Source organism: Paroedura picta, chromosome 7 (genome assembly GCF_049243985.1).
Source record: "Paroedura picta isolate Pp20150507F chromosome 7, Ppicta_v3.0, whole genome shotgun sequence".
Lineage (NCBI taxonomy): Eukaryota > Metazoa > Chordata > Lepidosauria > Squamata > Gekkonidae > Paroedura > Paroedura picta.
The window spans coordinates 3,895,520-3,922,975 of NC_135375.1; the positions used below are offsets into that span (position 1 = coordinate 3,895,520).

Below are 27,456 nucleotides of genomic sequence, written 5' to 3' on the forward strand. Positions count from 1 at the left end.
TGGCGAGCCTCCTCAGCTGTGAGAGAGCAGCCTGGGGAGGTGCTCTGTCCCCCGCCCTCCCTGCCTCGGTGGCGTGCACCCTTGCTCTGGAGGAAATTGGGTCGGGCACCTGAGAAGAGCACCAGGAGCATCACGGCAGGTCAGTGGCTGGCCATGCGCCTAGCCTGGAACCCGGGCAATGGGGCTGCAAACGTCCCCACTGCCCCTGGATTGCAGGCAAGAGGTGGCACCAATGAGAGTCTTTCTGAGGGATGCCAGCCTCCAGACAGGACCTGGAGATCCCCTGGGATTACAGCTCCTCTCCGGACTACAGAGATCAGCTCCCTTGGAGAAAAGGAATGCTCTGGAGGGTGGACTGTAGGGTGTTGCACACTGCAGAGGTCCCCCCCAGACTTCATCCCCGAATCTCCATCCTGGATCTGCCAAATGTAACCCTTTCCACACCCTGCCAGTGGCCAGGGGGAGCTTTGAACTCTAGTCTTCCCTCTGGCCATGGCAAATCCCTCGTGTCCGGCAGAATTTGAGTTACAGATCGACATTTGCTATTTTGCAGTTTGTGGATTGGGGGGTGGTGGTGGTGGTGGGGGGTGAAATCTGTTATGCTTTTGGCCTCTGTTGGAAGGGAAGGATTTTCTGGAGGTTTGGAACAGCAGCTGACTGGCCCCGTGTCCTCCGAGGGTGGGAAATTCTCTGCCCTGAGCAGGGGTTGCTCAGAGCCTTTCAGCAGCTGGCAGGAGAATGAATTTTTTAAAGGGAGGCTCCAATCCTGTGATGTCATTTCCAAGAAAACCCAGCAGTGACATCATGCTTCTGGAGGAATTGGCAAAGAGAACTTTTTCTCCCTCTCCCAAAACGTGGCATCTCATCAGCATCCAATGAAGCCGTAGGTTCAGGATGGATAAAAGGAAATACAGTAACCAGCCGGCAACATCGAAGGAAGGCAGGCCTTGGCCTCTGGACCCTGTTGCTGGCTGTCCAGAAGAACTGGGTGGTTGAGGCAGGAGGTTGGACTTGATAGACCACTGGTCCAATCCAGTAGAGCTCTTCTTATTTTCTTCAGAGAAAGGCCTCGGCCTCTCTGCCCTGTGGCTGGCCCTCCAGTGGAACAGGTTGGCTGCTGTGTGAGGCAGGAGGCTGGACTAGATGGACCCTCCCTGGCCTGACCCAGCAGGGCTCTTCTGAGGGTCTTCTCAGGGGAAGGCCTCGGCCTCTCTGCCCTGTGGCTGGCCCTCCAGTGGAACAGGCTGGCCCCTGTGTGAGGCAGGAGGCTGGACTAGATGGACCCTCCCTGGCCTAACCCAGCAGGGCTCTTCTGAGGTTCTTATGAAGGCTTCAACCTCTTTGCCCCATTGTTGACTGTCAAGAGGAACTGGTTGGCTGCTGTGTGAGGCAGGAGGCTGGACTAGATGGACCCTCCCCGGCCTGACCCAGCAGGGCTCTTCTGAGGTTCTTATGAAGGCTTCAACCTCTTTGCCCCATTGTTGACTGTCAAGAGGAACTGGTTGGCTGCTGTGTGAGGCAGGAGGCTGGACTAGATGGACCCTCCCTGGCCTGACCCAGCAGGGCTCTTCTGAGGTTCTTATGAAGGCTTCAACCTCTTTGCCCCATTGTTGACTGTCAAGAGGAACTGGTTGGCTGCTGTGTGAGGCAGAAGGCTGGACTAGATGGACCCTCCCTGGTCTGATCTAGCAGGACTTTTCTGCTGTTCTGATGAAATGATGTGGATGACCCTGGCTTCACCTTCAGTCTATTTGTCCCAGGGGACTTCAACATGCCACGGCTGCCTTGTTGGGTGTGGCTTGTTGGAACTTCATAGCTTCCATATTAATCATGGGTCTGTCCCAAATTACTCATGGAGCAAGACTCTGTCTCAATTGGGTTTCCTCCCCAGTCCAGGTGGAGGACTTGGGAATGGTGAAGATCAATATTGCCCCCTTATAATTATCTCGATTCTTCCAAATGTTGAACCTTCTCAGGGGGGCTAGACCAGTTCAGCTGGTCCATCGTCAGAGGCTGACAGATCCCGGCCAATGGGTAATAGCCTGGGGGGTGGGTGGGGGGTCCTAGTAGCACTCCTAATGGCCCACTTGCAGCCTTGCCCAGTCCCTGGAATAAAGAAAGGGCATGGGGGGTGGGGGTGGGGGTGAGCATGGTAGGGCTTGGCATGGTCAGATTTCTAAAGGCATGCAAAAGTAAGGATCCTGACCTGTGTTGGACATCGTTTCTGAGGGGAGCCATGATGGCCTGCATAGAGCAGCTACATTCGAGTCCAGCAGAAGAGAGAGCTGAGGTTTTTTAACTCCCCCTTTTCACTACCCGAAGGAGTCCCCAAGCAACTTACAAATACCTTCCCCTTCCTCTCTTCACAACAGACATCTTATAAGGTAAGTGAGCTCTGTGAGACCTGCTCACAAGAACAGCTTTAAGAGGACTGGTCCGAGGTCCCCCAGCTGGCTGCATGTGGAGGAGGAGCGGGGAATCAAGCACAGTTCTCAAGATTAGAGGTCGCTGCTCTTAACCATGACATGCTGGCTGTCAGTAGCTTTTTAGGGTATAAGCTTCTGAGAGTACAAACAATGGTGAAGAAGTAGGTTTCTAATCTATACCCCACTTTTCTGTACCGGAGGGAGTCTCAAAGGCAGCTTACAATCGCCTTCCCTTCCTTTTCCCAACAGGTAGGCGAGGCTGAGAGAATTGGGACTGACCCAAGGTCACCCAGAAGGCTTCATATGAATCATAGAATCCTAGAGTTGGAAGGGGCCATACACGCCATCCAGTCCAACCCCCTGCTCAATGCAAGATCAGCCCAAAGCATCCTAAAGCAGTGGTCCCCAACCTTTTTATCACCGGGGACCAGTCAACGCTTGACAATTTTACTGAGGCCCATGCTGGCAGGGGCTCATGGGAATTGTAGTCCATGGACATCTGGAGGGCCGCAGTTTGACTACCCCTGCTCTAGAATCTCATTTAGTGCGTGGCTTAAACTTCAGGGGATCAGCAGGGATGGGAAGGGATCATCCGGGACAATCTGGTTAGCCACACGATCCCAGATTCCAAGGCCTTGACGAAGAGACCCTGTAAGACGGCATCGAGTTCAGGGTCAGCTATTCTTGCACGCAAACCGGGGGCTCGTGAAGAGTCGTGGCGGGAAGGGGGGACATTTTGGAGAGCTCACTGCATCCTTTGAGGCTGGCCAACCTCCAGGGGATGGCTGCAGATGTCCTGCAATTTCAACAGTTCTCCAGATGATACAGATCCGCTCCCTTGGAGAAAGTGGCTCCTTTGGAGGGTGGACTAGATGGCATGACTCAGCACTGAAGTCATTCCCCTCCCCAAACCTTGTCTGCCTGGGGTCTCCTAGCAGAGGTTCAGACAGTTTTGTTGAGAAAAGAAGCTTTGTCAGTGAGAGGAGATAGTCCTAACTGCCTAACTGACTAAGTGCTGCGGAGGGAGTGCAGAGAGGAAGTGTGCTCTGAGGAGCAGGAAGTCTCCCGTACAGCCAATCAGGATACAGGAGGAGACTATTTGGGGGATATCAGGGGCCAGAGAATAGTTCATCTCAAGAAAAAGGCTGTCCTGGAAGGCGGATTCTGTGTCTTCATACTCCATTGAAGTCCTGCCCCTCTGCAAACCCCGCCCTTCTCAGGCTCCACCCCCAACATCTCCAGATATTTCCCAAGCTGGAGCTGTCAGTCCCACCGACAAGTTTTATGACCAACTGATAAAAGGAGGTTGTCGCCCATTTTACGACCTCACAGGCAAACAAACGTTACTGCTTTCGTGATATTATTTTGCAATATGCTGGGGAAACAATTTGCTTCACATCTTCTGCACTGGAGAAATCCAGCTGAGCTTGATGTGTACCTCTAATGGGTCTGCTTGTATTTCTCTTTCTGTGGGACATACTTTTGCTAGAAGAGGAGTTTGGTACTGCACTAGTGATCTGATTCCCTGCACGGTAAGGAAACGCGTCTTTTCTGACAGTGAGCGTCAAGCAATACCTTTGAAACCAGCTGCAGTCTCTCCACCTCTGGCGATACCCTGCCAGGTTTTCCACTGGACAAAGAGGGCAGTCCTGTTGACCACAGCAAAGGCTGTGCCACGGAGCATGAAATCTATGTGGACAGAAGTTGTATGGGACTGTGGCTGCAGCAATGCAGGGACCATGGGGGGGGGGGGATGGCGATGTCTGCTAACTAGTTAGGGGAAAGTAGCCGTGAAGGAGACAAAGCGAGAGGGGGTAACTGGGATTCTCCACCAATGTTTATGGGGATTTCCCCCCTTAAGAGAACTCTCGAAATAAACCAGGCAGATGTTCTACTGGAATGGTTTTTTTTTTAATTAAAATAAAAATAAAAAGGGCAAACCCGCACATAGAAACACACTGAAAACACATACGAGGCTAGCTAAGAGAAAATCAGGGAAAACAATTTCAGGGAAGACTACCATTACCAGTGGCAAAGAAAGAGGTCAGTGGAGGCATGACCAGCATTTCACAGAGAGAAGACCCAAATGTATTTGGGGATGTGCTGTACAGGTCCGGGAACACACACAGAGCTATGGAGCAGGATGCCATACTTTATAGGGAAAATGGTCTTTGAAGCCATCTGACATATTTGTTGTCTGGAGATGGACAATGATTTGAGGGAAGTGTGGTGGTTTTCCTGAGGTAGATCATAGGTGTAACTGGTGCTTGGTGACCCTATAAGTACTAAATGAGAAAAGCTACCAGGCTTGGTAAAGAGTGTTAAATGTTGCATTATTAGGGTGAATGGGTAAGTAAGACTGAGTGTTGATGAGATTAATCCAAGCTGAGGCAATAGGTTCTCAGGTGACCCATTGTCCTAAATTATGAATCTCTCCAGGGTGCGGAGTAGAGCATTAGCTAGCCTGCCGTTCTTAGTCATTCTTCTAAGCTACATGCCCAGGCTTGTTTCTGGTGGGATCCATTCTGTGTCAATTTGGGCCAGGCAGTATACTGCTTTCATGAAAATAGAGATGACATTTTAGGAAGGGTGCATATGGTTTTCTAGCTATAAACTGCCTCTCAGTGAGAAGAGGGGTCTGACTGCTAACACAGGTAGGGGGTATGGGGCCATAGGGTGGGCCAGATCTGGACTGGGAAACTCCTGGGAATTTGAGGATGGAACTTGGGAAGGACTGGTACCTCAGATGCGTACACAGGGAATTTCTCCAGGGAAATTGGTCTCTGTTATCTGGAGATGAGCTATAATGCCAGGGAATCTCCAGCTCCCACCTGGAGGCCAGCACCCTTAGTAGCTAGCCAAAATCTGGTGGAAAACTGGGAAAATCTGAACCCAAAGTTCTTTTCTCTGCGCTGAAAAGTTACAAAAAAGACTCTCAGATCGTCTGGATTGTTCTTCGACCTCTGAATGCTTGACGAATATAGGTTTCCACTTGGTAGAAAAGAGCAAGAGTCCAATAGCACCTTAAAGACTGACAAAATTCATGGCGGGGTATGATCTTCCATGAGAAAAGAAGGGAGCAATGATTCAGGAAAGCTCCTCCCCTGCCACAAATTCTTGTAGACTTTCAGGAGCTGCTAAACTCTTGCTCTTTTCCCCTGCTACAGACAGATTAACACGGTGACCCATCTTGTTCTCTCTCCCTGGGTGGCCTTGGCAAAGGAAACTTTTTGCATCCAGACTCCTGAACTTAGCAGCTGTTTCTCACCCCCCCCCCAGCAGCCTCACGTTTCAATTTTCAGTCCTTAAAGCCATCCTTAAGGTGGGTGTGTTCTCCTTCCTCCTCAGAACCGATGAAAGAAATGACAGCTGCTTTGTTTCTTGGTGCCAAGCGGAAATGTTAAAAAGAGAGCACGGAAGGCAGGAAGAAAAGGCAAAAGCACGGACAGACCCTGGATTGGTTTAGAGTCCAGGAGCACCTTTAAGTCCAAAAAAAGATTTATTCGTGAGCTTTCGAGTTCTTGCATTCGAAAGCTCCCGCCCTGAATAAATCTTTGTTGGTCTTAAAGGTGCCTGACTGGACTCTGATTTTATTGTGCTACTTCAGACCAACACGGCTGCTCATTTGAATCTGGATGGCTTTGTTAGCCTTTAACTCGACCCAGGGAATAGCCTGGTGCCACTGAGGAGGTGGTGGTGGGGAGGGGCTGATGCGCTGGCAAGGCATGTTCCAAAGGGTACAACGATAACGTAATTCCGGCATGATGTTCTGCCCTTCCGACAGGCACTGAAGCGCCTGGATGCCAAAGGCCAAGATGCTGGAGAAATTAGCCAGCCAACTGGTGATCAAGAATGACACTATCCGGGAGGCCCTGGCGGAGACCCTGGCTACGTTCCTCTTGATGGTGAGCACAAAGAAGCCTCTGTTTACGATTGCGTGTGTAGAGAGCTGGGTGCTGTTTCCGAGGGTTGCCAGCCCTGGGTAGGGAGATTCCTGGAGAGGGGGGGGTGGGGCCTGGGGCAGGCATGGCTTGGGAAGGGGGGAAGGGGGAGGACTTCAGTGGGGTAGAATAAAATACGGTCCAATCTCCAAAGCAGCTGCATCTAGCCTGGAGAACTGGGTTCGATTTCCGACTCCTATTCCACAGGCAACCAGCTGGGCGAGCTTGGGCCAGTCACAGTTCTCTCAGAGCTCTCTCAGGCTCACTGTTGCAGGAAGAGGAAGGGAAGGCGAATGGAAACCGTTTTGAGACTCCTTCAGGGGAATGAAAAAGCATGGTACAAAAAGCCAACTCTTCTTCTCCTCCCCCAGGGAACTGATCTCTGCAGTCTGGAGATGACTGGTCCCTACTGGAGATTTACAGGCCCCACCTGGAGGTTGGCAACACAGAATGGGGCAGTAATGCTCTCGGCAGTTTGAGTGGTGATGTGACACCCGCAAAGAGAGTGTGTGTGGTGGGGGGAGCTCGACGAACCTCTTGGGGATGTGGCACCTTGGTTGCAGCACCCAGTCCAGGTTGGGAAATCCCAGAAGCTTTGGGGGCAGAGCTTGGGGAAGGAGCTCAGCTGTGGATAAGGGCAGAGTCTCCCGTCCTAAGCAGCAACCTCCTCCAGGGAGCTGGAGCAGCCGCGTGGTGCAGAGGGAGGAGTGCTGGATCAGGGATTTGTCAGCCTCAGGTTCCTTCTGGTTCCCGCTCTGCCCTGAAGGTCCCTGGGAAAACTTGTTTCCAGTCACTTTTTCTCAGCTGAACCTTCCTTGCAGGGATGTTGTGAGAGCAAAATATAGGGGGGGGGAGAATGCTCTATGTACTCCTAGGTTCTTTGGAGGGAGGGAGGTGGCAGAAAGGTGATCCAGCAGAGCTAGGGCTGTCTGTTCTCCCTGACTGGCTACCCATGGGGGAGTTGGGAGGGGGTAGGGTTGACAGATCCAGGAAGGGGGCTGGGGGGGGGGGGGGCAGGACAGAGCCCTCCAGTAGATACAAGGCTGTAAGAGTCAGTCCTCCAAAGCATCCCTCTTCTCCTGGGGAAGCGATTTCTGTTGTCTGGAGATTGATTGTGTGAATGTTGCAAGCGACTGGACTGTGCCATGGACCAATATTTATTTAGAGCAGCGGGGGGGGGGGGGCAAACTGTGGCTCTCCAGGTGTCCTTGGACTACAGTGCCCATGAGCCCCCTCCCTGATTCAGTGAATTGGCCGTGAATTTCAAAGTGCGAGTAACAGCAGCCTCTGGGGACCAGGAGCATCACTCACGCAAACAACGGGATGGGCCCAGCCTCCACTTGGGAGAGGGGCTTGGGTTCAGTTCCCCTTTTTTGCTCCTTCACAGCTGCCCCCTTCTCATTCCCAGGCCAGCCTTGGGCAGCGGGGGGGGGGGGAGAGGGGATGTCAAAGGGAAAATTGCCATTCAATAAGATTGCCCACTGTGGGCTGGGAAGTTTGTGGGGACAAAGCAGCCATTTCTCCCAGGGGAAGAGATCTCTGTAGCCTGCAGTGGACATTCTGGCAGATCATTCGACCCCAACTGGAAGCTGGCAACCAGACCCCCCCCCCCCCATGCTCTCATGCCTAGGGTTGCCAGGCTCCAGGCAGTCTGGATATCCAGAATTACAATGAATCTTCAGACCATAGGAATCCGTTCCCCTGGAGAACGTGGATGTCCTGGAAGGGGAAGTCTATGGCAATTTATCCCACTCCATACCACGCCCACCTGGATTGCTAATTTTGGATGGGAAATTCCAGGAGCTTTGGGGGCCAAGGGGGGATGCCTGTCTGCAGGTGGGACCTGGGGACCTCCAAGAATTACAGTTTATCTCCAGAATACAGAGATCAATTTCCTGGGAGGAAACAGCTGTTGTGAAGGGTGGACTCTAGAGCATTGGACCCCGCAGAGGTTCCTGCCCATCCCATACACCATCTCCAAATCTCCAGATATTTCTTAATTTAGAATTGGCAATCTCCCCCCCCCTCCACACACCTAGGGCCAATCTTGGAGAGCGAAGGGTTTGGGAGAGAGGAGAGACCACGCCAGGACTACCTGTGAAGCTCCACTCCCTAGCACCCAGGAATTTTGCAACCTGGAGTTGATCACTCTAATACTGATGCACTGTCTCCCCCCCCCCACCCCCCACCCCCCACCCCCCACCCCACAGCTTTTTGGCACAGGCTCCGTTGCCCAGGTGGTGTTGGGAAGGCAAATGTTTGGGACCTTCTTGAGCATCAACCTGGGGTATGGATTCGGAGTCATGATGGGCATCCACGCGGCTGGGGGCATCTCAGGTGAGTCACCAGCAGGTCGGTCTTTGCTACTGCATCAGGAAGACTTTGTGGACCGCCCGGAGAGGGGAGTGACCAAAGCCTAGTGAGGGAACACTGTTATCCAATTTAGAGGTCTCCTAAATTGATTGGTGAAATTAGCAATTTAATTTGGAAACTTAGCGTGAAGGGAATAATTATAGGATCTTCACCTCTATATTCTAGGATATTCCTTTAAGAATTATTTAGGTTTATTTAGGTTTATCAGTGTAAACTAGAAGATTGCTTTTACTAGAAGGGTTAAACACACACACACTAAGAGCTGGATTTTTATACCTCACAGTGGCTCACAGTCACCTTCCCTTCCTCTCCCCACAACAGACACCCTGCAAGGGGCTGAGAGGGCCTTGTAAGAACAGCTCTAAGAGAACTGTGACTGGCCCAAGGTCTCCCAGCTGGCTGTATGTGGAGGAGGAGTGGGGAATCAAACCTAGTTCTCCAGAGTAGAGGCCACTGGTCTTAACCATGACCCCAAACTGACTTTCAACATCACATGAAGCACACAAGCACAACATTTCCCAAGGGATGAAAGGGAACAGGTGATAGTTACCATCAGGATGTCCGGATTCAGCAAAATGAGTGGCATTTCTCAGAAAGAAGGAAGAAATCCTACAGGCAAGTAGGTGGGATATGCAATGTGCCAAGAGAACACACTAACCACATGCTGGGTGTTCGGTTTTATAGGGACAGTATGCTGCAGAAGAAAGGACACGCAGTAATGGGTTTAAACTACAAGTACAACGATATAGGCTAGATATCAGGAAAAAGTTTTTCACAGTCAGAGTAGTTCAGCAGTAGAATAGGCTGCCTAAGGAGGTGGTGAGCTCCCCCTCACTGGCAGTCTTCAAGCAAAGGTTGGATGCACACTTTTCTTGGATGGTTTAGGATGCTTAGGGCTGATCCTGCGTTGAGCAGGGGGTTGGACTAGATGGCCTCTATGGCCCCTTCCAACTCTGTGATTCTATGATTCTATGCTGATGTACTAGCCCACTAAAACTATGCATTGATGAGATTGTCTCTGCTTGACAAAGAATCTAGGGGACATATGATGGGTTGGTCCCAAGTGAGGACAATACCATGGGTGAAACCACAACTAGTTTCCAGGTGATAGACAATTACTGTGATTGCTTTACCTGAGTAGAACAAAAGAAGTGAATGTCATCACAGGAATCTGTCTAGGTGGGTCAGCTGTCAGGAGTTGCTGCTTCTGTGGGTGTGAGGAGTTGATGAGAGCTCCTGGGGAAAGGGCAGGGTATAAATGTAAAAATAAACAAAGAAAAAAGAAATAAGGTTAGTTACTGTTCTTGGATGACCTATTGTCCTAAATATCCGCATCTTTGTGTGGGGAGATGAAGCTATTAGAGAACCAACCCCTATGATCCCACGGGATTTAATCCAAGATCTAAATTCAGGTATGTCCTGGAGTTTGACCTAGGAGTCTGTGTTCAGGCAATAACACGCCCCCCCCCCCAATCCATTTTTACCTGAACTGAGAATCCTCAGTTCAGTTCAGGACCTGAGGTGCAAAAAATTGAATAGCTTTTGATTTTGGTTCCTAACAAACTGCTGATCCCCAGACCAAGGCCTTTCCAGGGATCCACTGTTCAGTGGGCTGGGGGCGGGTGGTGGGTGGGCTTTTCCCCAAATTAATGCATTTTTTGCACATGCCTCATTGCTGTCTGGCTAGCACCTGTGATTTCTGGTACTATCCGGTAGCCATGGGATAACCACTACCATTCTTCTTTGTTGATCACCCCCTTTCTGTCTCTGATCCCCCCCCCCACCCAGGTGCTCACATGAATGCCGCGGTAACCTTTGCAAACTGTGTATTTGGAAACCTTCCCTGGCGCAAGCTTCCGGCATATGTGATTGGCCAGTTCCTGGGATCATTCATCGCATCTGCCACTGTTTTCTTAATGTACTATGGTACGTTGCTCCCCCACCCCACCCCAGTCTGAGATGGAAAGATGGATACACTTCAGTGAGTTCTGGGGGGATCCTGGGTTGGTCTGAGTCCAGGGGCCCCTTGAAGACCCACCACCCTCACAGGAACTTGAGAAAGACCCAACCAGAGATGGATCGACTCAACCAAGGAAGCCAGGGCCTCCAATTTTCATGACCGGAGTAAGGATGGGACACCACTGATTCATGGGGTCCCCATAAGTTGGAGGCAGCTTGAGGGCTTGTAGGGTTGCCAGCACCCAGGTGGGACCAGGGGTTCACACAAAATTACAGCTCTTCTCTAGGAATTCCTGGAGAAAACGGCTGCTTGGGAGGACGGACTCCCTGGCCGTATACCCCACTGAGTTCCCTGTCCTCTCGGGCTGCATCCCCTAATCTCGAGACGTTTTCTGACCTGGATCTGGCAGCTCAACCCTTTCCATCTCCCGCAATATGGGATCTGCCAACCCTAATGGGTCACACACACAGGGTGGCCCCGAAGACACGTCAGCCGGTGGGTGCGAAGTTAGCACCCACTTGAAGATTCCTAACTTTTGTAAATTCCCGACCAGCCTTCCCCTGGTAAAATGCTGCACTGGCTTGTTTTCCTTCCCATTCCAGATGCTCTTCAGGATTACACTGGAGGAAACCTGACGGTGACGGGGCCGACTGCCACGGCTGGGATCTTTGCCACTTACCCGGCTCCGTACATGTCTCTGTGGAGAGGGTTCATCCATGAGGTCAGTAGTCATGGATTGGAGCGCGAGGACAATAACCCTCCAGGCCACCTGGACCGCCGTCATCTGGAACCTGAAGTTCCATGCGGCCTGGAGGACGAGAGGTTTGGGGAGGGGCTTTTTTTTTTTGGCTTTAAATTTAGAAAATTTCTCAGGAGGCTGGATTCTGCTTTGGAAAACTAGCAAAAGACTAACGTAGCAGCATGAATGGGAAGAAGGGATGCCAGCCTCCAGGTGGGAATTAACGAACAATCCCATGTGAGGCAAAAGATTATATAATGATGGAGCTGGAAGGGCCTTCCTGGGTCATCTAGTCCAACCCCCTGCACTATGCAGGACACTCACAATCCTTCCTCCATAGTGAGTGTCCTGCATAGTGCAGGGGGTTGGACTAGACGACCCAGGAGGGCCCTTCCAGCTCTATGATTCTAACCCTATTGCTCATCCCCTGTCACCTGCCACCCCCTTGAAGATTTATTTCTCAAAATGTTAAGCTTCTTTCCTTGGGGACTGAATACATTCTCTTAAGTATTCTCTTCCAATAGAACAGTTGTCCTTCACAAAATATGTGAAAAAGTCATTTCCCTGTAATGAGGGCCATTATTTAACAAAGGAATTTCACAGTGTGTACAAAAGCACACGACGCGTTACAAGACAAACATCTTGTAAAGAGAAGTATTCCAACGCTGTGGCGTAGCAAATAATGCTCTTTTTGAGGACAGAGCTGGAAATAGGAGTGGCCGGTAGATACCTAAGTGCTTGTTCTTTCGAGGGGAGCAATGGTCTTGGCAAGTAACATTTGTTTGTACCTCGGTGCCAGGTGGTAGGGGAGGTGGGAAACTTCAGTTTGAGACCCTGGAAAGCTGCTGCTGGTCTGAGTAGGCAATATCAGCTTTGATGGATGGTTGTGGTTCTGTTGAAGGCAGCATTGTGTGTCTTCATGTGTCCCCCCACAGTTCATTGCCACCGCTGTGCTCCTGATCGGCATCCTGGCTATCAACGACAGGAAGAATGCCGCGGCCCTTCCGGGCACCCACGCCTTCGTCATCGGGCTCCTGGTTACCACGATTGGCATATCGATGGGCATGAACACCGGCTACGCCATCAACCCGTCCCGGGATTTGCCCCCGAGGGTCTTCACAGCGATCGCCGGCTGGGGCCTGGAGGTCTTCAAGTGAGTGCTGCCCCTACGCTCTGGGCCTCATTCGCCCCCCTCCCCTCGGAAAGATCAGGACAGCCATCAAGGGGTCAACAAAACTCAGAAGGCAGGCAGGAAGCTTCTCACTCAGGGGACCCCAAGCTTTTCGAGCCCGTGGGCCCCTTTGGAATTCTGATTCCACAAAATGGCTGCCACAGGAGGCGGAGCCAGACACAAAATGGATGCTGCAGCTCAGGCTGCCAGCTCCAGGTTGAGAAATACCTGGATATTGGAGGGGGAGGGGCAGAGCCTGAGGAAAGTGCAGTTGACTTATTTTTTTATTGATTGATTGATTGATTCATACCCTACCCCTCCCAGTGTGCTGGCTCAGGGCGGCTTCCGACATAAAGCATACGTAATAAGTAAAAATGCACATATAATTAAAACTTCCAAACCATCTTAAAAACAGCTACAGATCCCAGTTATTTCATTTGAGAGTCTCTTAGTTTATGGTGTTCACAGGCGGAAGATATCCATGTAGTGGGAGCACAAGCAATGTGGAATCGGAGCTGTCTTACTGTTCCTTGGCCCCGACCAAATGCCTGGGGGAAGAGCTGTCGTCTCACAGGCCGCTGCGGAACTGACCCAGTTCTGTCAAGGTCCTCCTCAGCTCTTCCAGAAGCTCATTCCACCAGGTCGGGGCATCAGGAGTCAGACGTACACCTTTTTGAGGAGGCATAGGAGTTCAGTGGGGCATAAGGCCTTCGAGTCCACCTCCCAAAGCAGATGTCCTCCAGGCTAAGGTAAAGGTAAAGGTGACCCTTAGGGTCATGCCCTCCAGCGTTTTCATGGCAGACTCAATACGGGGTGGTTTGCCAGTGCCTTCCCCAGTCATTACCATTTACCCCCCAGCAAGCAAGCTGGGTCCTCATTTTACCGACCTCGGAAGGATGGAAGGCTGAGTCAACCTTGAGCCGGCTGCTGGGATTGAACTCCCAGCCTCATGGGCAGAGCTTCAGACTGCATGTCTGCTGCCTTACCACTCTGCACCACAAGAGGCTCTTTACTCCAGGTGACCTGATCTCTGTTTCCTAGAGATCAATTGTAATCCCAGGAGATCTCTAGCTACTACCCTAGCTACCAGTGAGGATCCGTGTGCTGGGGGGGGGGGGGGATTATACATTCTTTTGACCCTCCCTGCTTTCCTCAAGTGCTGGGGGGGGGCTTGCGATGTGAAGCCCGCGGGGGCCCCGTTGGCAGAGCCAAATACCCTTGCCTTGTCTTACAGGGCGGGGAACTGCTGGTGGTGGATCCCCATCGTGGCACCGACGCTGGGCAGCATCGTGGGGATTCTCGTGTACCAAATCCTAATCGACTTCCACAATCGCCCTTCCCTGGAACCCGGCGACGAGACGGAGAAGAAAAATTTGGAGATTGTGACGGTGACCGAACAACACATGGTGTGAGACTGGAGGAGTGGCTGCCCCGGCCCAACCCCCGCCGGGGGGATCAGGCCGCGGTCTTTGAACGGACCTCTGGGCACTTGGGAGGGTTATTCATGTGTATTTGCACAGACGAAATAAAGAGAGGGGAGGGGAAACAGAGCTGTCAGGGAAGGCGAGTCGCTTTGCTTAATGGGGTGGATCCTCTCCTGAGCCCCCCCGCTCGATGGAGCAGAGGTTATTCACTTATTCTTTTATTTATTAAAATGTTTATACCTGGTCTTTCCTTTTGGCATGGAGGAAGCGCAGTTTAACATTGGAGGAAGGCTGCGTAGCAGATGGTCAGGGCCAGCCCTGTGAGTCTCATGGGAAGGGCCTCTTCTGCTCGTCTGCTTCCAAACGGCTCAAAGACCGCTGGGGCCAAGCTTGGTGTCGCGGGGTTAGGAGCGGAGGCTTCTGATCTGCGGGGCTGGGTGTGATTCCCCACTCCTCTGCCACGTGCAGCCAGCTGGGTGACCGTGGCCAGTCACAGTCCTGTTAGAGCTGTTCTCACGGGGGAGTTCTGTCAGAGTTCTCTCAGCCCCACCTTCCTTACAGGGTGTCTGTTGTGGGGAGAGGAAGGGAAGGCGACCCTCAGCGGCTTTGAGACTTGTTCAAGTAGTGGAAAGCGGGGCATCAAAAAACAACTCAATGCAACTCTTTGTGGCATTGTGGTTAAGAGTGTTAGGCTAGGACCTGGGGGATCCAGCTGGCAAGCCTTCCTGGGGGCTGGGGGGAACGGGACATGAAAAAGCAACCTGGCCACTTGCCGCAGAAGGGAGGAGCCCCCGAGGAAGAGGCTGCCAGGCCCACAAATGCTTCCACGGCACCTTTGGACTTTGGTCCTGCTCTCTGGCACCAGCAGAAGCCTCTCCAGGCAGGCCGAGTGGGCCAGTTGCCCAGGGCCTTGGTATGGGGTGGGCCCCTGAACGCTTTGAGACGCCTGGAACGGCACAGGGCCGCCCCTCAGCCCCAGAACGTTCCTGCCAGCTGGCCTTCCTGGGAGGGTTGCCAGCTTCAGGTTGGGAAATACCTGGGGATTTTTTTTGGGGGGGGGGCGGGGGGAGTCTGCGGAGACCTCAGCACGGGCCATGGCTTAGTTGCAGAGCCTATAATTAGGGGTCATCCTAATAATAAGGGAAACAAGCAGGGACAAGTACGGGGTTTCCTCACTCTCCACCGCTCCGCTTGACTGAGTTGGGGGGGGGGGAAGGAGGGAAGAAGCTGAGACAGCGGGAGGACTGACCAGGGCAGAGGTGCCACCCTCCGCCCCTCTCCGGGGTTTCTTAAATAAATACTTTAATATAAATATCTGGAGCTTGGGCCAAGCAATGCAGCTCATGCGCCATGCGGCGACAGCCCTCGCCACGCGGTGGAGCGGCCCGAAGGATCTGGAGGGCCCTGAAGGGAGAACCCTCATTTCCTCAAGGAGCTTCCGGACTGCAGGAGGTTCCTGGCGCCCAGCCCTGCGGGGCCTTTCTGAGGGGGGGGCGGCTGGGAGGGCGGCTTCTTCTTGAGGACCGGGGTCTTGTTCTTGCTTTTGAAGAGCTTCCCGGGGTCCAGCTTGTTGACGAAAACCTCTGCCTCCGACGAGAGCTGAGCCAGGTCGATGGTGATGGGCTTGTACATGTTGAACCACTGCTGGAAGACAACGGGAAAGAGGAGGAGGAAGAGGAGGAGGAGGAAGAAAGCGACCCGCAGGCCAGATGCTAGAGGGCATCCTCCCCCCCCCCTGGAATGTTATTATTTTTTTTAAAGGAGGAGATGATCACGTGACAGCTCTGCCTCTAAGGGGGGGGAGCAGTCTTAGTTTTAACACAGTGTTTTTTAAATTAAAACTGTGTTTAGTATACTGGGGGGGGGGATGGGAAGAGAGGGGGCAGGTGGCCAGTAAGAAGAAGAAGGAGTTGGTTCTTATATGCTGCTTTTCCCTACCCGAAGGAGGCTCAAAGCGGCTTACAGTCGCCTTCCCTTTCCTCTCCCCACAACAGACACCCTGTGGGGTGGGTGAGGCAGAGAGAGCCCAGAGATTACTGAAGAAGAAGAAGAGTTGGTTCTCCTATGCCGCTTTTCCCTACTCGAAGGAGGCTCAAAGCGGCTTACATTCCCCTTCCCTTTCCTCTCCCCACAACAGACACCCTGTGAGGTAGATGAGGCTGAGAGAGCCCTGAGATTACTGAAAGAGTTCATTCTTATATGCCGCTTTTCTCTCCCAAAGGAGTCTCAAAGCTGCTTCCAATCGCCTCCCCTTTCCTCTCCCCACAACAGACACCCTGTGGGGTGGGTGAGGCAGAGAGAGCCCAGAGATTACTGAAGAAGAAGAAGAGTTGGTTCTCCTATGCCGCTTTTCCCTACTCGAAGGAGGCTCAAAGTGGCTTACAGTCGCCTTCCCTTTCCTCTCCCCACAACAGACTCCCTGTGGGGTGTGTGAGGCTGAGAGAGCCCTGATATCACTGCTCGGTCAGAACAATTTTATCAGTGCCGTGGCGAGCCCAAGGTCACCCAGCTGGATGCATGTGGGGGAGCGCAGAATCGAACCTGGCATGCCAGATTAGAAGTCCACACTCCTAACCACGATACCAAACTGGCTCTCTAAGGGCACAGAATGGTGGGATGATGGGGCACATTGCAAAGAAAAGCTCAATCGGGCACCATGGACAGAACCTTCAAAAAGTCTTGAAAAGGGGGAAGGGAGCAAAGCATGATGGGAGGCTGCCTCCTTTTGAACCCAGTGTAGAAAACTTATGGCAAATTTCAGCCTGAGAAATGGGGGAGGGGGGGATGCCCAAATGCGGAAAGCACAGCATCCTATGGAAATCCAAAACGGGCTAAAACAAGTTGCGTCTCAAATGCGGAAACGGTCTGAGAGGGCTCCGACAGGACTGCTCGGAGAGAACAGCACTATCAGGGCTGTGACGGGCCCAAGGTCACCCAGCTGGCTGCATGGGGAGGAGGAGCGGGGAATCAAACTGGGCTCAGTGCTCTTAACCACTACACCGTGCTGGCTCTCCGAGGGTCCCTTAACAAAGCCCTCCCCACGAGAGGAACCTTAATCCCACTTGCTGAAATCCTTGGTGGGCCCCAGGAAAGGGCCATACAAGGTACAGTTTCCAGGGTCTTCGAAATGCAGAAAAGAGCAATAGAAAAGGGGGGGGCGTTACGGGGGTGTTGTCCACAGCTCACCACTCACTTTGGAGTCCTGACATGAGGGCTGGGGAGCTCTGCCCTATGAAACAACCTACAGACGACCCCCAAGGACAGGGGTAATCAACCTGTGGTCCTCCAGATGTCCATGGACTACAATTCCCATGAGTCCCTGCCAGCAAACGCTGGCAGGGGCTCATGGGAATTGTAGTCCATGGACATCTGGAGGACCACAGGTTGACTACCCCTGCCTAAGGACACGGCACAATATGGAGAGAACGATTCTCAGAGCCAGGAGGATAGGGGAGGGGACTCAGCCAGGCCCTGAAAAGAGGGAGAGGAGAGCCCCGTCCCAGAGCTGCCTTTCTGGGGATGCCCCTGATCAGAACAGATAAAAGCCACCCGTGGGCAGAGACAGCGTGGGAGGGCCCTGCCCGGGGAGAGTCCAGGGGAGGGTGGGGACGGGGCGTGGGACCCAATAGCTCACTCAGGAATGCGGCTTCCCAGCCTACTTGGGCGGCAGCCAGTCCCGAGTTCAATCCCCGGCATCCTCTCCAGGCAGAGGTGGTTTTGGAGAGGAGGGGAGGGAAGGCTCCTGACTCTGGCTGCCAACTCAAGGTTGGGGAATTCCTGAGTTTGGGGAGGACTTCTGCTGCACAGGTTTCTTCAGCTCCCTCTTGAAGCTGTCTGTGCCTGCAGTAATGAATTCCACAGGCTAATGAACTCTTTGGGTGACAAAGAACTTCCTTAGCTCTGGTCTAAGCCTCCTGCTCCTTAATTTCACAGAGTCTTTGAGAAAGGAGGAAAAGTAGCTCTTTCTCTACCTCTTATGACAGCCATCCGTTCACCTGGGGGAAATGTCCCTTTTGGAAGGCAGACTCTATGGTGCTGGCCCCCCTGAAGCCCCTCCCCTCTCTACCCCCAAGACCTCCAGGGACTTTCCTGCCTGGATTTCCCTCCCCTAAAGCCCCAGGACATCTGCAAGGCCGCTTCTGAGCCTTACCAGGCATATTCTTGATAGGGGATGGGATTTCCCAGTTGGAGGGCGGTCTGGCCAGTTGGCACCTCACTCACCTTCGCTTGGGGGCTGATCCCGTAGCTGGTGAAGGCGTACTGCCACTGCGGGAGCCCGAGATGGGCGATCAGGAGCCGGTAGTAAGCAGTGAACGTTTTGGTGATGAAATGCCAGTAGAGGGCCCGGTCCAGGAACCAGATCTCGGAATCCGGGGCAACGACTGGAAGCAAGGCAGAGAAACCAAGTCACCCACCCGAGGCGAAATCTGGAGGTCTTGGGATTATGACTCCAGACAACATCCTGGAGAAAACAGCTGTTTTGGAGGGGGGACTCTGTGGCATTCTACTGCAGGGAGGTGTCTCCCCTCTCCCCACCTCACCCCTCCAGTCCCCCCCTCCCGATCTCCATGAATTTCCTAAGCTGGAGTTGGCAACCTTGACAAGCCCACAAAGCCAAGAACAGGGCTTCAAGAGCCCGGGAGCCAGGCTGATCGGGAGCCTTCAACTTCTGGTAAAGGAAGTCTGCACTGCTGTCTCCTCTGCTGGGGGGAGAGGAAGGGAAAGGGGTTTGTAACCCGCTTTGGGGCTCCTTCAGGTAGTGAAAAGCAGGATATAAAAACCAGTTCTCCTTCATCTGGTTGTGGCATGATCCATTATGCAGTTTACACATGACCCTTTGGGTGGGAGCCCCTCTCTTGTTATGGGAGAGAATTTAAGAAGAGCTCTGCTGGATCTGACCAGTGGTCCATGGAGTCCAGCCTCCTGCTTCACACAGTGGCCAGCCAGTTTCTCTGCAGGGCCAGCAACAGGGCAGGGAGGCCGAGGCCTTACCCTCATAAGAACACAGGAGAGCCCTGCTGGGTCAGACCAGGGAGGGTCCCCTCCAGTCCAGCCTCCCGTCTCACCCAGGGACCAGCCAGTTCCTCTGCAGGGCCAGCCACAGGGCAGAGAGGCCGAGGCCTTCCCCTGAGAAGACCCTCAGAAGACCCCTGCTGGGTCAGACCAGGGAGGGTCCCTCCAGTCCAGCCTCCCATCTCACACAGGGGCCAGCCAGTTCCTCTGCAGGGCCAGCAACAGGGCAGGGAGGCCGAGGCCTTACCCTCATAAGAACACAGGAGAGCCCTGCTGGGTCAGACCAGGGAGGGTCCCCTCCAGTCCAGCCTCCCGTCTCACCCAGGGACCAGCCAGTTCCTCTGCAGGGCCAGCCACAGGGCAGAGAGGCCAAGGCCTTCCCCTGAGAAGACCCTCAGAAGAGCCCTGCTGGGTCAGACCAGGGAGGGTCCCTCCAGTCCAGCCTCCCATCTCACACAGGGGCTAGCCAGCTCCTCTGCAGGGCCAGCCATGGGGCAGAGAGGCCGAGGCCTTCATGAGGACATCAGAAGAGCCCTGCTGGATCAGACCAGGGAGGGTCCATCTAGCCGTGCTTCGCACAGCGGCCAAACTAGGCACACCTGGAAGCTCTACCTCAGCAGGATTAGACTGAAATCAGCACAGCAGGACTTGGGACCATACCGGGTTTGGTGTTCTTGTACACAAGGCAGACCTTCCCGTTCCCACCACATGAGTCTAATTCGAAGATCAAGCTGCGGGAGTCGAAGTGAGGCTTCTCTGGCTGATCCTGGTTTCCTTTTTCTAGGGGGGGAAAAGGGAGATTGAAATGTGAGTCCAGCGCCCTGATAACAAAGCTATTTATTTATTTTATTGACAGTCTCGGTATCACTTCACCTCAGGCCGGATTACGCAAAGTCAATACAATCGTCAGGAGGGGACATTCAGTCAGCAGCACCCCTGGGAAGAGCCAGAGTCCAGGAGCACCTTGAAGGTTTACAACACTTGTGGAAGGGGAGGAGCTTTTGTGAGTCATGGCTCACTTCTTCATCTAAAATCTTGGAGGGTGGCATTTCAGCTGCAGACTGGCAATAGCAGGTGAATGACAGCAGGAGGAGTAAATGGATGAGACGTGCTATGCAGAGGGGCAGCAGGCATGGAGAATGCAGCACCAGCAATGAGAGAGGAAACCTAGATCAGGATTCAGTCCAGGAGGACGCACTGTCTTGAGTTTCATTATCACTTGCCATTCAGCAGTGAATGAATGAGACAATGCATCCTCCTGGACTGGTGGAGCTGAGAGAGCTGTCATGCAACTACTCTGGGAGAGCAGCTCTTAAGAGGACTGTGACTGGCCCAAGATCACCCAGCTGGCTGCACATGGAGGAGGAATGGGGAATCAATCCCGGCTCTCCAGATGAGAGGCCGCTGCTCTCAACGCTCAACCACGATGGGAGTGCAGTGCAGAGAGGGTGAGGCCAGGAACACCAACTGTAGGACACTTTTGGGGGGCAAGCGAGCCAAGGTTTCTGGCCAGGGGGATGCTACCTTCTTCCTCGTCGGTGTCCTCCAGGTCGGCCAGAGTCGGCGTGTTGGGCAGGGCGTAAGCGGCTGCAGCACCCAGGCGGTTGAGCTTGGAGATGCTGTTGATCAACATGGAGCCCAGGGGCATGACGTTGTCTGCAGGACAAAGTGGGTTCGGGGTGGCAGAGAGTTAGCCAGGCCGTACAAGGACACAAGTAGAAACAGAAATAATTCGGCTTCTAGAGAACCTCCATTTGCGTTTCTTTTGTTACAAGGAAATGTTCTGTGAAAAGACAGCTGGTAACAGAAAGTCTGAGGGTTTAACACACGGGGGGCCAGACTCTCCAGATGTCCATGGGCTACAATTCCCATGAGCCCCGGCCAGCATGCTGGCAGAACTGTAGTCCATGGACATCTGGAGAGTCACGGTTTGGAAACCAGAAAACAGGGTCACGAACTGAATGGCAAACATGGGGTTTGTGCCTATCCCTATGAGCAGAGGGATATTTTCAAGGATGTTATATTTATTTAGAAATATACAACAACAACAAAAACCATGAAAGAATACAACATAATTATACCCTACAATTGCTGTTCATGGAACAACATGCAAAACTTCAAAGAACACAGATTTAAAATGAAGTGATTTAGGATGTGTCAGGGTTGCCAATTCTAGGCTGGGAGATATGGGGAGGTTTGGGGGTTGAGCCTGGGGTGGGCGGAGTTTGGGGAGGGACCTCAGGAGGATAAGCATCTGTTTCTCCCAACTGATCTCTGTTGGATGGAGGTTGTCATTTCGGGAGGTCTCCAGGACACACCTGTGCCCTGGCTTCCACAGTCCCCGTGGATCATGCCTAGGTGAGCCCTCAGAAGCCCAGAGGGCTGAAAAAGGAACTGGTTGACCCTGGTGTGAGACAGGAGGCTGGACTGGATGGACCACTGGTCAGATCCAGCAGGGTTCTTCTTAAATTCTCTTCCCATAACAAGAGAGGGGCTCCCACCCAAAGGGTCATGTTCATGCTGCATACTGGATTATGACACAATCAGATTAATTAGTGCTGGTTTTATACCCAGCGTTTCACTACCTGAAGGAGTCCCAAAGCAGATTACAAATCCCTTTCCCTTCCTCTTCCCACAACAAACCCCCTGTGAGGTAGGTGGGGCTGAGAGAGCTCTGAGAGAACTGCTCTGCAAGAACACCTCTCAGAGAACTGTTTCTAGGCCAACATTACCCAGCCTCCCGCATGGGCAAGAGGAGTGGGGACTCCAACCCAGATCTCTGGATTAGAGGCTACCGCTCTTAACCAGGCTGGCTCTTAAGAGCACCCCAGGGAGAGAGCAGGTACAGGAAGAAGCTGCTTAATACGGAGTTAATGCAGACAAGCACAGACCGTCCATCTTGATGCTCCAAGTCATGTGGAAGCCATCCACCATCATGTAGAAATTCTTCAGATCCTCTGGGAGCACGCAGCCGTTCTTCTGCAAAAGAGCCGAGGGGAGAGAAGAGCAGAGGCTGCTGGCAGTCCCAGGCAAGACAGCCTCCTCCAGGGGCGGCCAATCTGCGGCTCTCCAGGTATCCATGGACTACAATTCCCATGAGCCTCTGCCGGCACACGTACCTAGCAAGGGCTCATTGCAATTGTAGTCCATGGACATCGGGGCAGCCGCAATTTGGCCACCTGGGCCTACCCCAAACATAGAAAATTGTGGGGCTGGGCTACAGGGTCGTGAATCATAGATCACAGAGCTGGAAGGGCCCATAGAGGCCACCTAGTCCCACCCCCTGCTCAGTGCAGGATCAACCTCCAGCATCCAGGAGAAGGATCTGTCCAGCCGCTGCTTGAAGACTGTCAATAAGGGGGATCTCATGCCTCCTTAAGCAGCCATTCCATTGCTGAACTGCTCTTTACTGAGACCCCCCCCCCCCCGATTTCTAGCTGATCTCTTTTCCCACATAGTTTAAGCCCATAACTGCAGGTCCTCTCCTCTGGTGCCAACAGGAACCTTTCCCTGCCCTCCTCTGTCACAACCTTTCAGATACAACAAGAAAGCCATCCTGTCCTCTCTCAGCTTCTTCTTCTCCCGGATGAACATTCCGAGTCCCTTAGCCTTTTCCTTGGTTCCCCAGGCCCAGGATCATCGTCACTGGAGAACAGCTTTATCAGCACCGTTGCAACCCCAAGGCCACCCAGTTGTCTACATGTGGAGGAGGAGCGGGGAATCAAACCCGGCTCACCAGATTAGAAGTCCGCACTCCTAACCACTACACCAAGCTGGCTGTTCTACCTGGAATTGAACTTTGCTGGTTTCTAAGGTGCCACTGGACTAAAACTTTGTTCTGTTGCTTCAGGCCAACCCAGCCACCCACCTGAAGCTACCTTTATGGCGATCAAGAGAATTCCTGGCCCCACTTGGAGAGCAGCAACCTTATCCAGTGTCTGGATCCAGCCATCATGCCCTCCTGCCCTTAAGTGCTGAACCCCTGGGATCGGGACTAAATAGCAGAGAGCAGCATCCAGGCCAGTGAGCCAGAGTTTGGCCTCTGCTCTGTGCACGATGGGGAGGAACATCATAGAACTGGGCAGGCAGACATGACTGGGTCACTCCTCCTCCAAGGACAAGCTGGGGGACCTGAGGCTGATCCGGACCCTTCCACTGGCCCGAGAAGAGATTGCCTGCTCCGGATTGGGAAGGACCTGGAGCTTCGGAGGGTGGAGCCTGAGGAGGGCAGGGCTCTGGGAACTGCCTCTGGGATCAGTTGTAGTCCCAGGAAATCTCTAGCCACCACCTGGAGTTGGCAAGCCTAGGCCCAAGAAGAGGATTCACAATAAGCAGAGGGGACTAGATGGATACAAACTGGATGAAAAACTTATAGACTCTTGCGATGCAGATGAATTTATGAACAAGTGTTCAAGTTTGCTTAGATAGTCCCCGTGTCCTCTTGAAAGACGGATGGATAGACTTTAGAGGTGCCCCAAAGGATCATCCTACCTAGCCAATCTAAGATTTGTGACGAAATTCCGTAGCCACTTTGAGACTTTGCTGGCCTTTAGGGGCAGGGAACTTGGCCGCTTTGGCTGCAGCCGGAGGTTGCAACGTGTGTGGGCCTCAAGAGACTGGGCTCTGAAAAGACGGAGCACTGGCCCCTCCTGAGACAGCCAGTTAAAGGGGAAAGGATGAGACCAGTTTAAGAAGGAGGACTGTCTTCCTGGCACTGAACTTTCTGGTAGCTCAAGGGCTCCCCTCTCTGGCCAGAGGAGGGATCTCCCTGAATCCCAGAGTGCCAAAGATGGAAAACAGGGGAAGGCCAAAGGGGGTTGCCAACTCCGGGCTGGAAATAAACAAGAGATCTTGGGGGTGGAGCCTGGGGGGGCAGGATGTGGAGAGGCAAGGGATCTCATCTCACCAGGGCAGAATGCCGTACAGCCCCCCCCCCCCCAAAGCAGCCATTTTCTCCAGGAGATTAATTGCACAGGACCTCCTTGATGGTCTCCCCTCCTGACCCTGCTTAGCTCACCCTGCTTAGCTTCTGAGATATGGTGAGAGGAGGCCAGTCTAGGCCATTCGGGAGATGTTCAGAGGTGGTCTGCCACCACCTGCCTCTCTGAGCCCTCGCAAGGCCACCCCTGCTCAGCTTCCAAGTTCGGACAAAACGGTGTCAGCCGGGGCGATCCGGACCAGGCCAGAAACGTGGGCGACACGGCAAAGGCCGCGATGGGACTCTTCTCCCCTCTCCCCAGCTGCCCCCCCAAGAAAGGCCCGCCTACCTGCTCCCACGAAATGATGGCGTGCCGCTCGGCTGGCTCCTTCTCCACAAACGTCACTTCGGCCACTCCCGGAGCCGCTTCTAGAAAGAAGGAAACCCGTGAAGCTGTCCTTGGGGGGCGGGCAGTCGAGGGCAAGGAAACGGGGGAAGCTTCCCCAGGGAATGCACAGCGTTCGTCTGCATCCAGGACAGCTGGTCTTGCCCTGGGACTGGCAACGGAAGCCTCAGGGGACCTTCTCTAAAAGGCCCCTGAGACTAGGGCTGCACAGGTGGGGACCCAAGCATCAGTCAGTGGTGCTGGTGAAGAAATGACATGGATTGGGGGCACGAGGCTGAGGAGGGAGAATTAAAGTCAGGGTTGGACTAGGTTAGAACATAGATGAGAGACACGCCCCCCCCCCCCCCCCAGGAAGTCCAGGGTTGACATGCGGAGGCAGGCAACAGCAAACCCCCTCTGTTCATCTCTTGTTCTCACCCGGATGGCCCAGGCGAGCTTGACCTGGCCAGGTCTTCCAAGGTGAGCAGGGGCAGTCCAGGGGTCACTGCCCAGAGGCAGGCAATGGCAAACCCTCTCTGCTCGTCTCTTCCCTTGGGAGCCCAACAGGGTCGCCATGAGTTGGCTGAGACCTGCAGGTCCTTTACAGGCACACAAAGGGAAGCAGGGCAGGCCACTCCAGACATCTTTTTGTTCCCAAAACTCAAAGGACACTCAACAGGAACACGATTTGAGTCCCTCAAGGATGCCTAAGCTGCCATTTTGACGAGGCATTAAATCGAAGAGTGCAGAAATGTATAGACTTAGATCAGCCTTTTTTTTTTCTAGCAATACGGTCTGACTTACTCTGGCAGCAGCGGGCCAGAACCCAGGGTCAAAGGAAAGGGCTTTTAAAAAGAGTCTGAGCCGGATCCTGAGCCTGGCTCAGCACCAGGTGCCAGAGGGCAGTTCCTCTGGAGAGACGGGCGCCTCGCAGGGTGGGCTCTAGGGCATTAGCAGAGCACAATGCCATAGTCCACCCTCTAAAGCAGCAGAGGTCCCTCTCTGGGAATATCCCAATCCAGAAGGAGAAGAGTTGGTTCTTAGATGCCACTTTTCTCTACCAGGAGGAGTCTCAAAGCAGCTTCCATTTGCCTTCCCTTTCCTCTCCCCACAACAGAAATCCTGTGAGGGAGGTGGAGCTGAGAGAGCCATGACAGAACTGCTCAATCAGAACAGCTCTATCTGTGCTGTGGTGAGCCCAAGGTCACCCACCTGGCTGCATGCGGAGGAGCGGGGAATCGAACCTGGCTCGGCAGATTAGAAGCTGCTGCTCCTAACCACTACACCAGGCTGGCTCTCCTACTCCAAGATGGTAATCTACAGCTGGTAGGTCAAGCTGTCTCATTCTAAAACAGAATAAGGCTGTTCAGGATTTTCTTTTCTGGCTGGCAGCAGCTCTCTAAAGCCTGAGGCAAAACAAAGATCTTTCCCAGCACCTTCTATCAGAGACTCACCTGACTCACTGGAGAGATGGGAGTTCTGCTACTGAGCTGCAAACATGCCAAGCTCCCCACCTCCTCAGGCAGCCCCTGCTAAACTAGATTCACAGAATCCTAGAGTGGGAAGGGGCCACAGAGGCCATCTAGTCCAACCCCCTGCTCAGTGCAGGATCAGCCTCCAGCATCCAGGAGAAGGATCTGTCCAGCCGCTGCTTGAAGACGGCCAGTGAGGGGGAGCTCCCCACCCCCTTAGGCAGCCCCTTCCACTGCTGAACTAGACTCCTAGAATCCTAGAGTGGGGAGGGGCCATGGAGGCCATCTAGTCCCACCCCCTGCTCAGTGCTGGATCAGCCTCAAGCATCCAGGAGAAGGATCTGTCCAGCCGCAGCTTGAAGACAGCCAGTGAGGGGGAGCTCCCCACCTCCTGAGGCAGCCCCTTCCACTGCTGAACTAGACTCCTAGAATCCTAGAGTGGGAAGGGGCCACAAAGGCCATCTAGTCCCACCCCCTGCTCAGTGCAGGGTCAGCCTCCAGCATCCAGGAGAAGGATCTGTCCAGCCGCTGCTTGAAGACAGCCAGTGAGGGGGAGCTCCCCACCTCCTGAGGCAGCCCCTTCCACTGCTGAACTAGACTCCTAGAATCCTCGAGTGGGAAGGGGCCACAAAGGCCATCTAGTCCCACCCCCTGCTCAGTGCAGGGTCAGCCTCAAGCATCCAGGAGAAGGATCTGTCCAGCCGCAGCTTGAAGACAGCCAGTGAGGGGGAGCTCCCCACCTCCTGAGGCAGCCCCTTCCCCTGCTGAACTAGACTCCTAGAATCCTAGAGTGGGAAGGGGCCACAAAGGCCATCTAGTCCCACCCCCTGCTCAGTGCAGGGTCAGCCTCAAGCATCCAGGAGAAGGATCTGTCCAGCCGCAGCTTGAAGACAGCCAGTGAGGGGGAGCTCCCCACCTCCTGAGGCAGCCCCTTCCCCTGCTGAACTAGACTCCTAGAATCCTAGAGTGGGAAGGGGCCATGGAGTCCATCTAGTCCCACCCCCTGCTCAATGCAGGATCAGCCCTAAGCATCCTAAAGCATCCAAGAAAAGTGTGTATCCAACCTTTGCTTGAAGACCACCACTGAGGGGGAGTTCACCACCTCCTGAGGCAGCCCCTTCCCCTGCTTAACGACCCTGACTGTGACATGTGAGCCCTGAGACCTCGCCGGTTCCGCTGATCCCTGTGGGTCCCGCTCTCTGCTGCCACCAGGATCCCGTGTTGGGAATATCTGGAGCCTTTAGGGGGTGGCACGTGTCCAGGGACCCCAGAGAGGGATGGGGTGTTGGGGCATGGTTTTTCTTCCAGCCATTCTCTCCAGGATAGCGGTTTCCGGGAGACGTGCTCCAATTCCGGGAGATCTCCCGGCCCCACCGGGAGGATGGCATGTGTTCTGGCCCCGGTCCTCGCCCGCCCCGCCCATCTCGGCGCTCCGACAGCGGCGGTTGCCATGCCAACCCGGGGCCTACCTAAAAGGCGGGTGACGCCCAGGGTGAGCCTGTCCAGGTGGGGCTTGATGCCGCCGCGCGCCGCCCTCTCCTCCATCCTCCCGCAGGCGCCGGGCCACGGAAAGACAGCCCACTTGGCCCCGCGCACGACCCGTCCTCGACCGCCGCCGGGGATTGTGGGGCCCG

At 53.8% G+C, this 27,456-nt stretch overlaps 2 protein-coding genes across 4 annotated transcripts; one reads left to right on the plus strand and one right to left on the minus strand.

The window, feature by feature from the left end:
* On the plus strand, positions 1 to 14,160 carry LOC143842004 (aquaporin-7-like). Of its 2 annotated transcripts, none has more exons than XM_077346590.1 (7): positions 1 to 139; positions 6,211 to 6,331; positions 8,578 to 8,704; positions 10,529 to 10,666; positions 11,303 to 11,421; positions 12,375 to 12,592; positions 13,845 to 14,160. In XM_077346590.1, exons 2-7 carry the CDS (start codon positions 6,227 to 6,229, stop codon positions 14,020 to 14,022), a joined length of 885 nt encoding a protein of 294 aa, XP_077202705.1. In that variant the 5' UTR covers positions 1 to 139; positions 6,211 to 6,226; the 3' UTR covers positions 14,023 to 14,160. The 2 variants fall into 2 exon arrangements, with proteins under 2 accessions (XP_077202705.1, XP_077202704.1); XM_077346589.1 differs by lacking the exon at positions 1 to 139 and adding an exon at positions 3,708 to 3,958.
* TPGS2 (tubulin polyglutamylase complex subunit 2) lies at positions 12,882 to 27,456 on the minus strand. Of its 2 annotated transcripts, none has more exons than XM_077346588.1 (7): positions 27,292 to 27,456; positions 24,315 to 24,394; positions 21,939 to 22,026; positions 20,572 to 20,703; positions 19,708 to 19,827; positions 18,256 to 18,416; positions 12,882 to 15,675 (listed from the first exon to the last, which is right to left on the minus strand). In XM_077346588.1, exons 1-7 carry the CDS (start codon positions 27,365 to 27,367, stop codon positions 15,454 to 15,456), a joined length of 879 nt encoding a protein of 292 aa, XP_077202703.1. In that variant the 5' UTR covers positions 27,368 to 27,456; the 3' UTR covers positions 12,882 to 15,453. The 2 variants fall into 2 exon arrangements, with proteins under 2 accessions (XP_077202703.1, XP_077202702.1); XM_077346587.1 differs by having other exon boundaries at positions 12,882 to 15,678.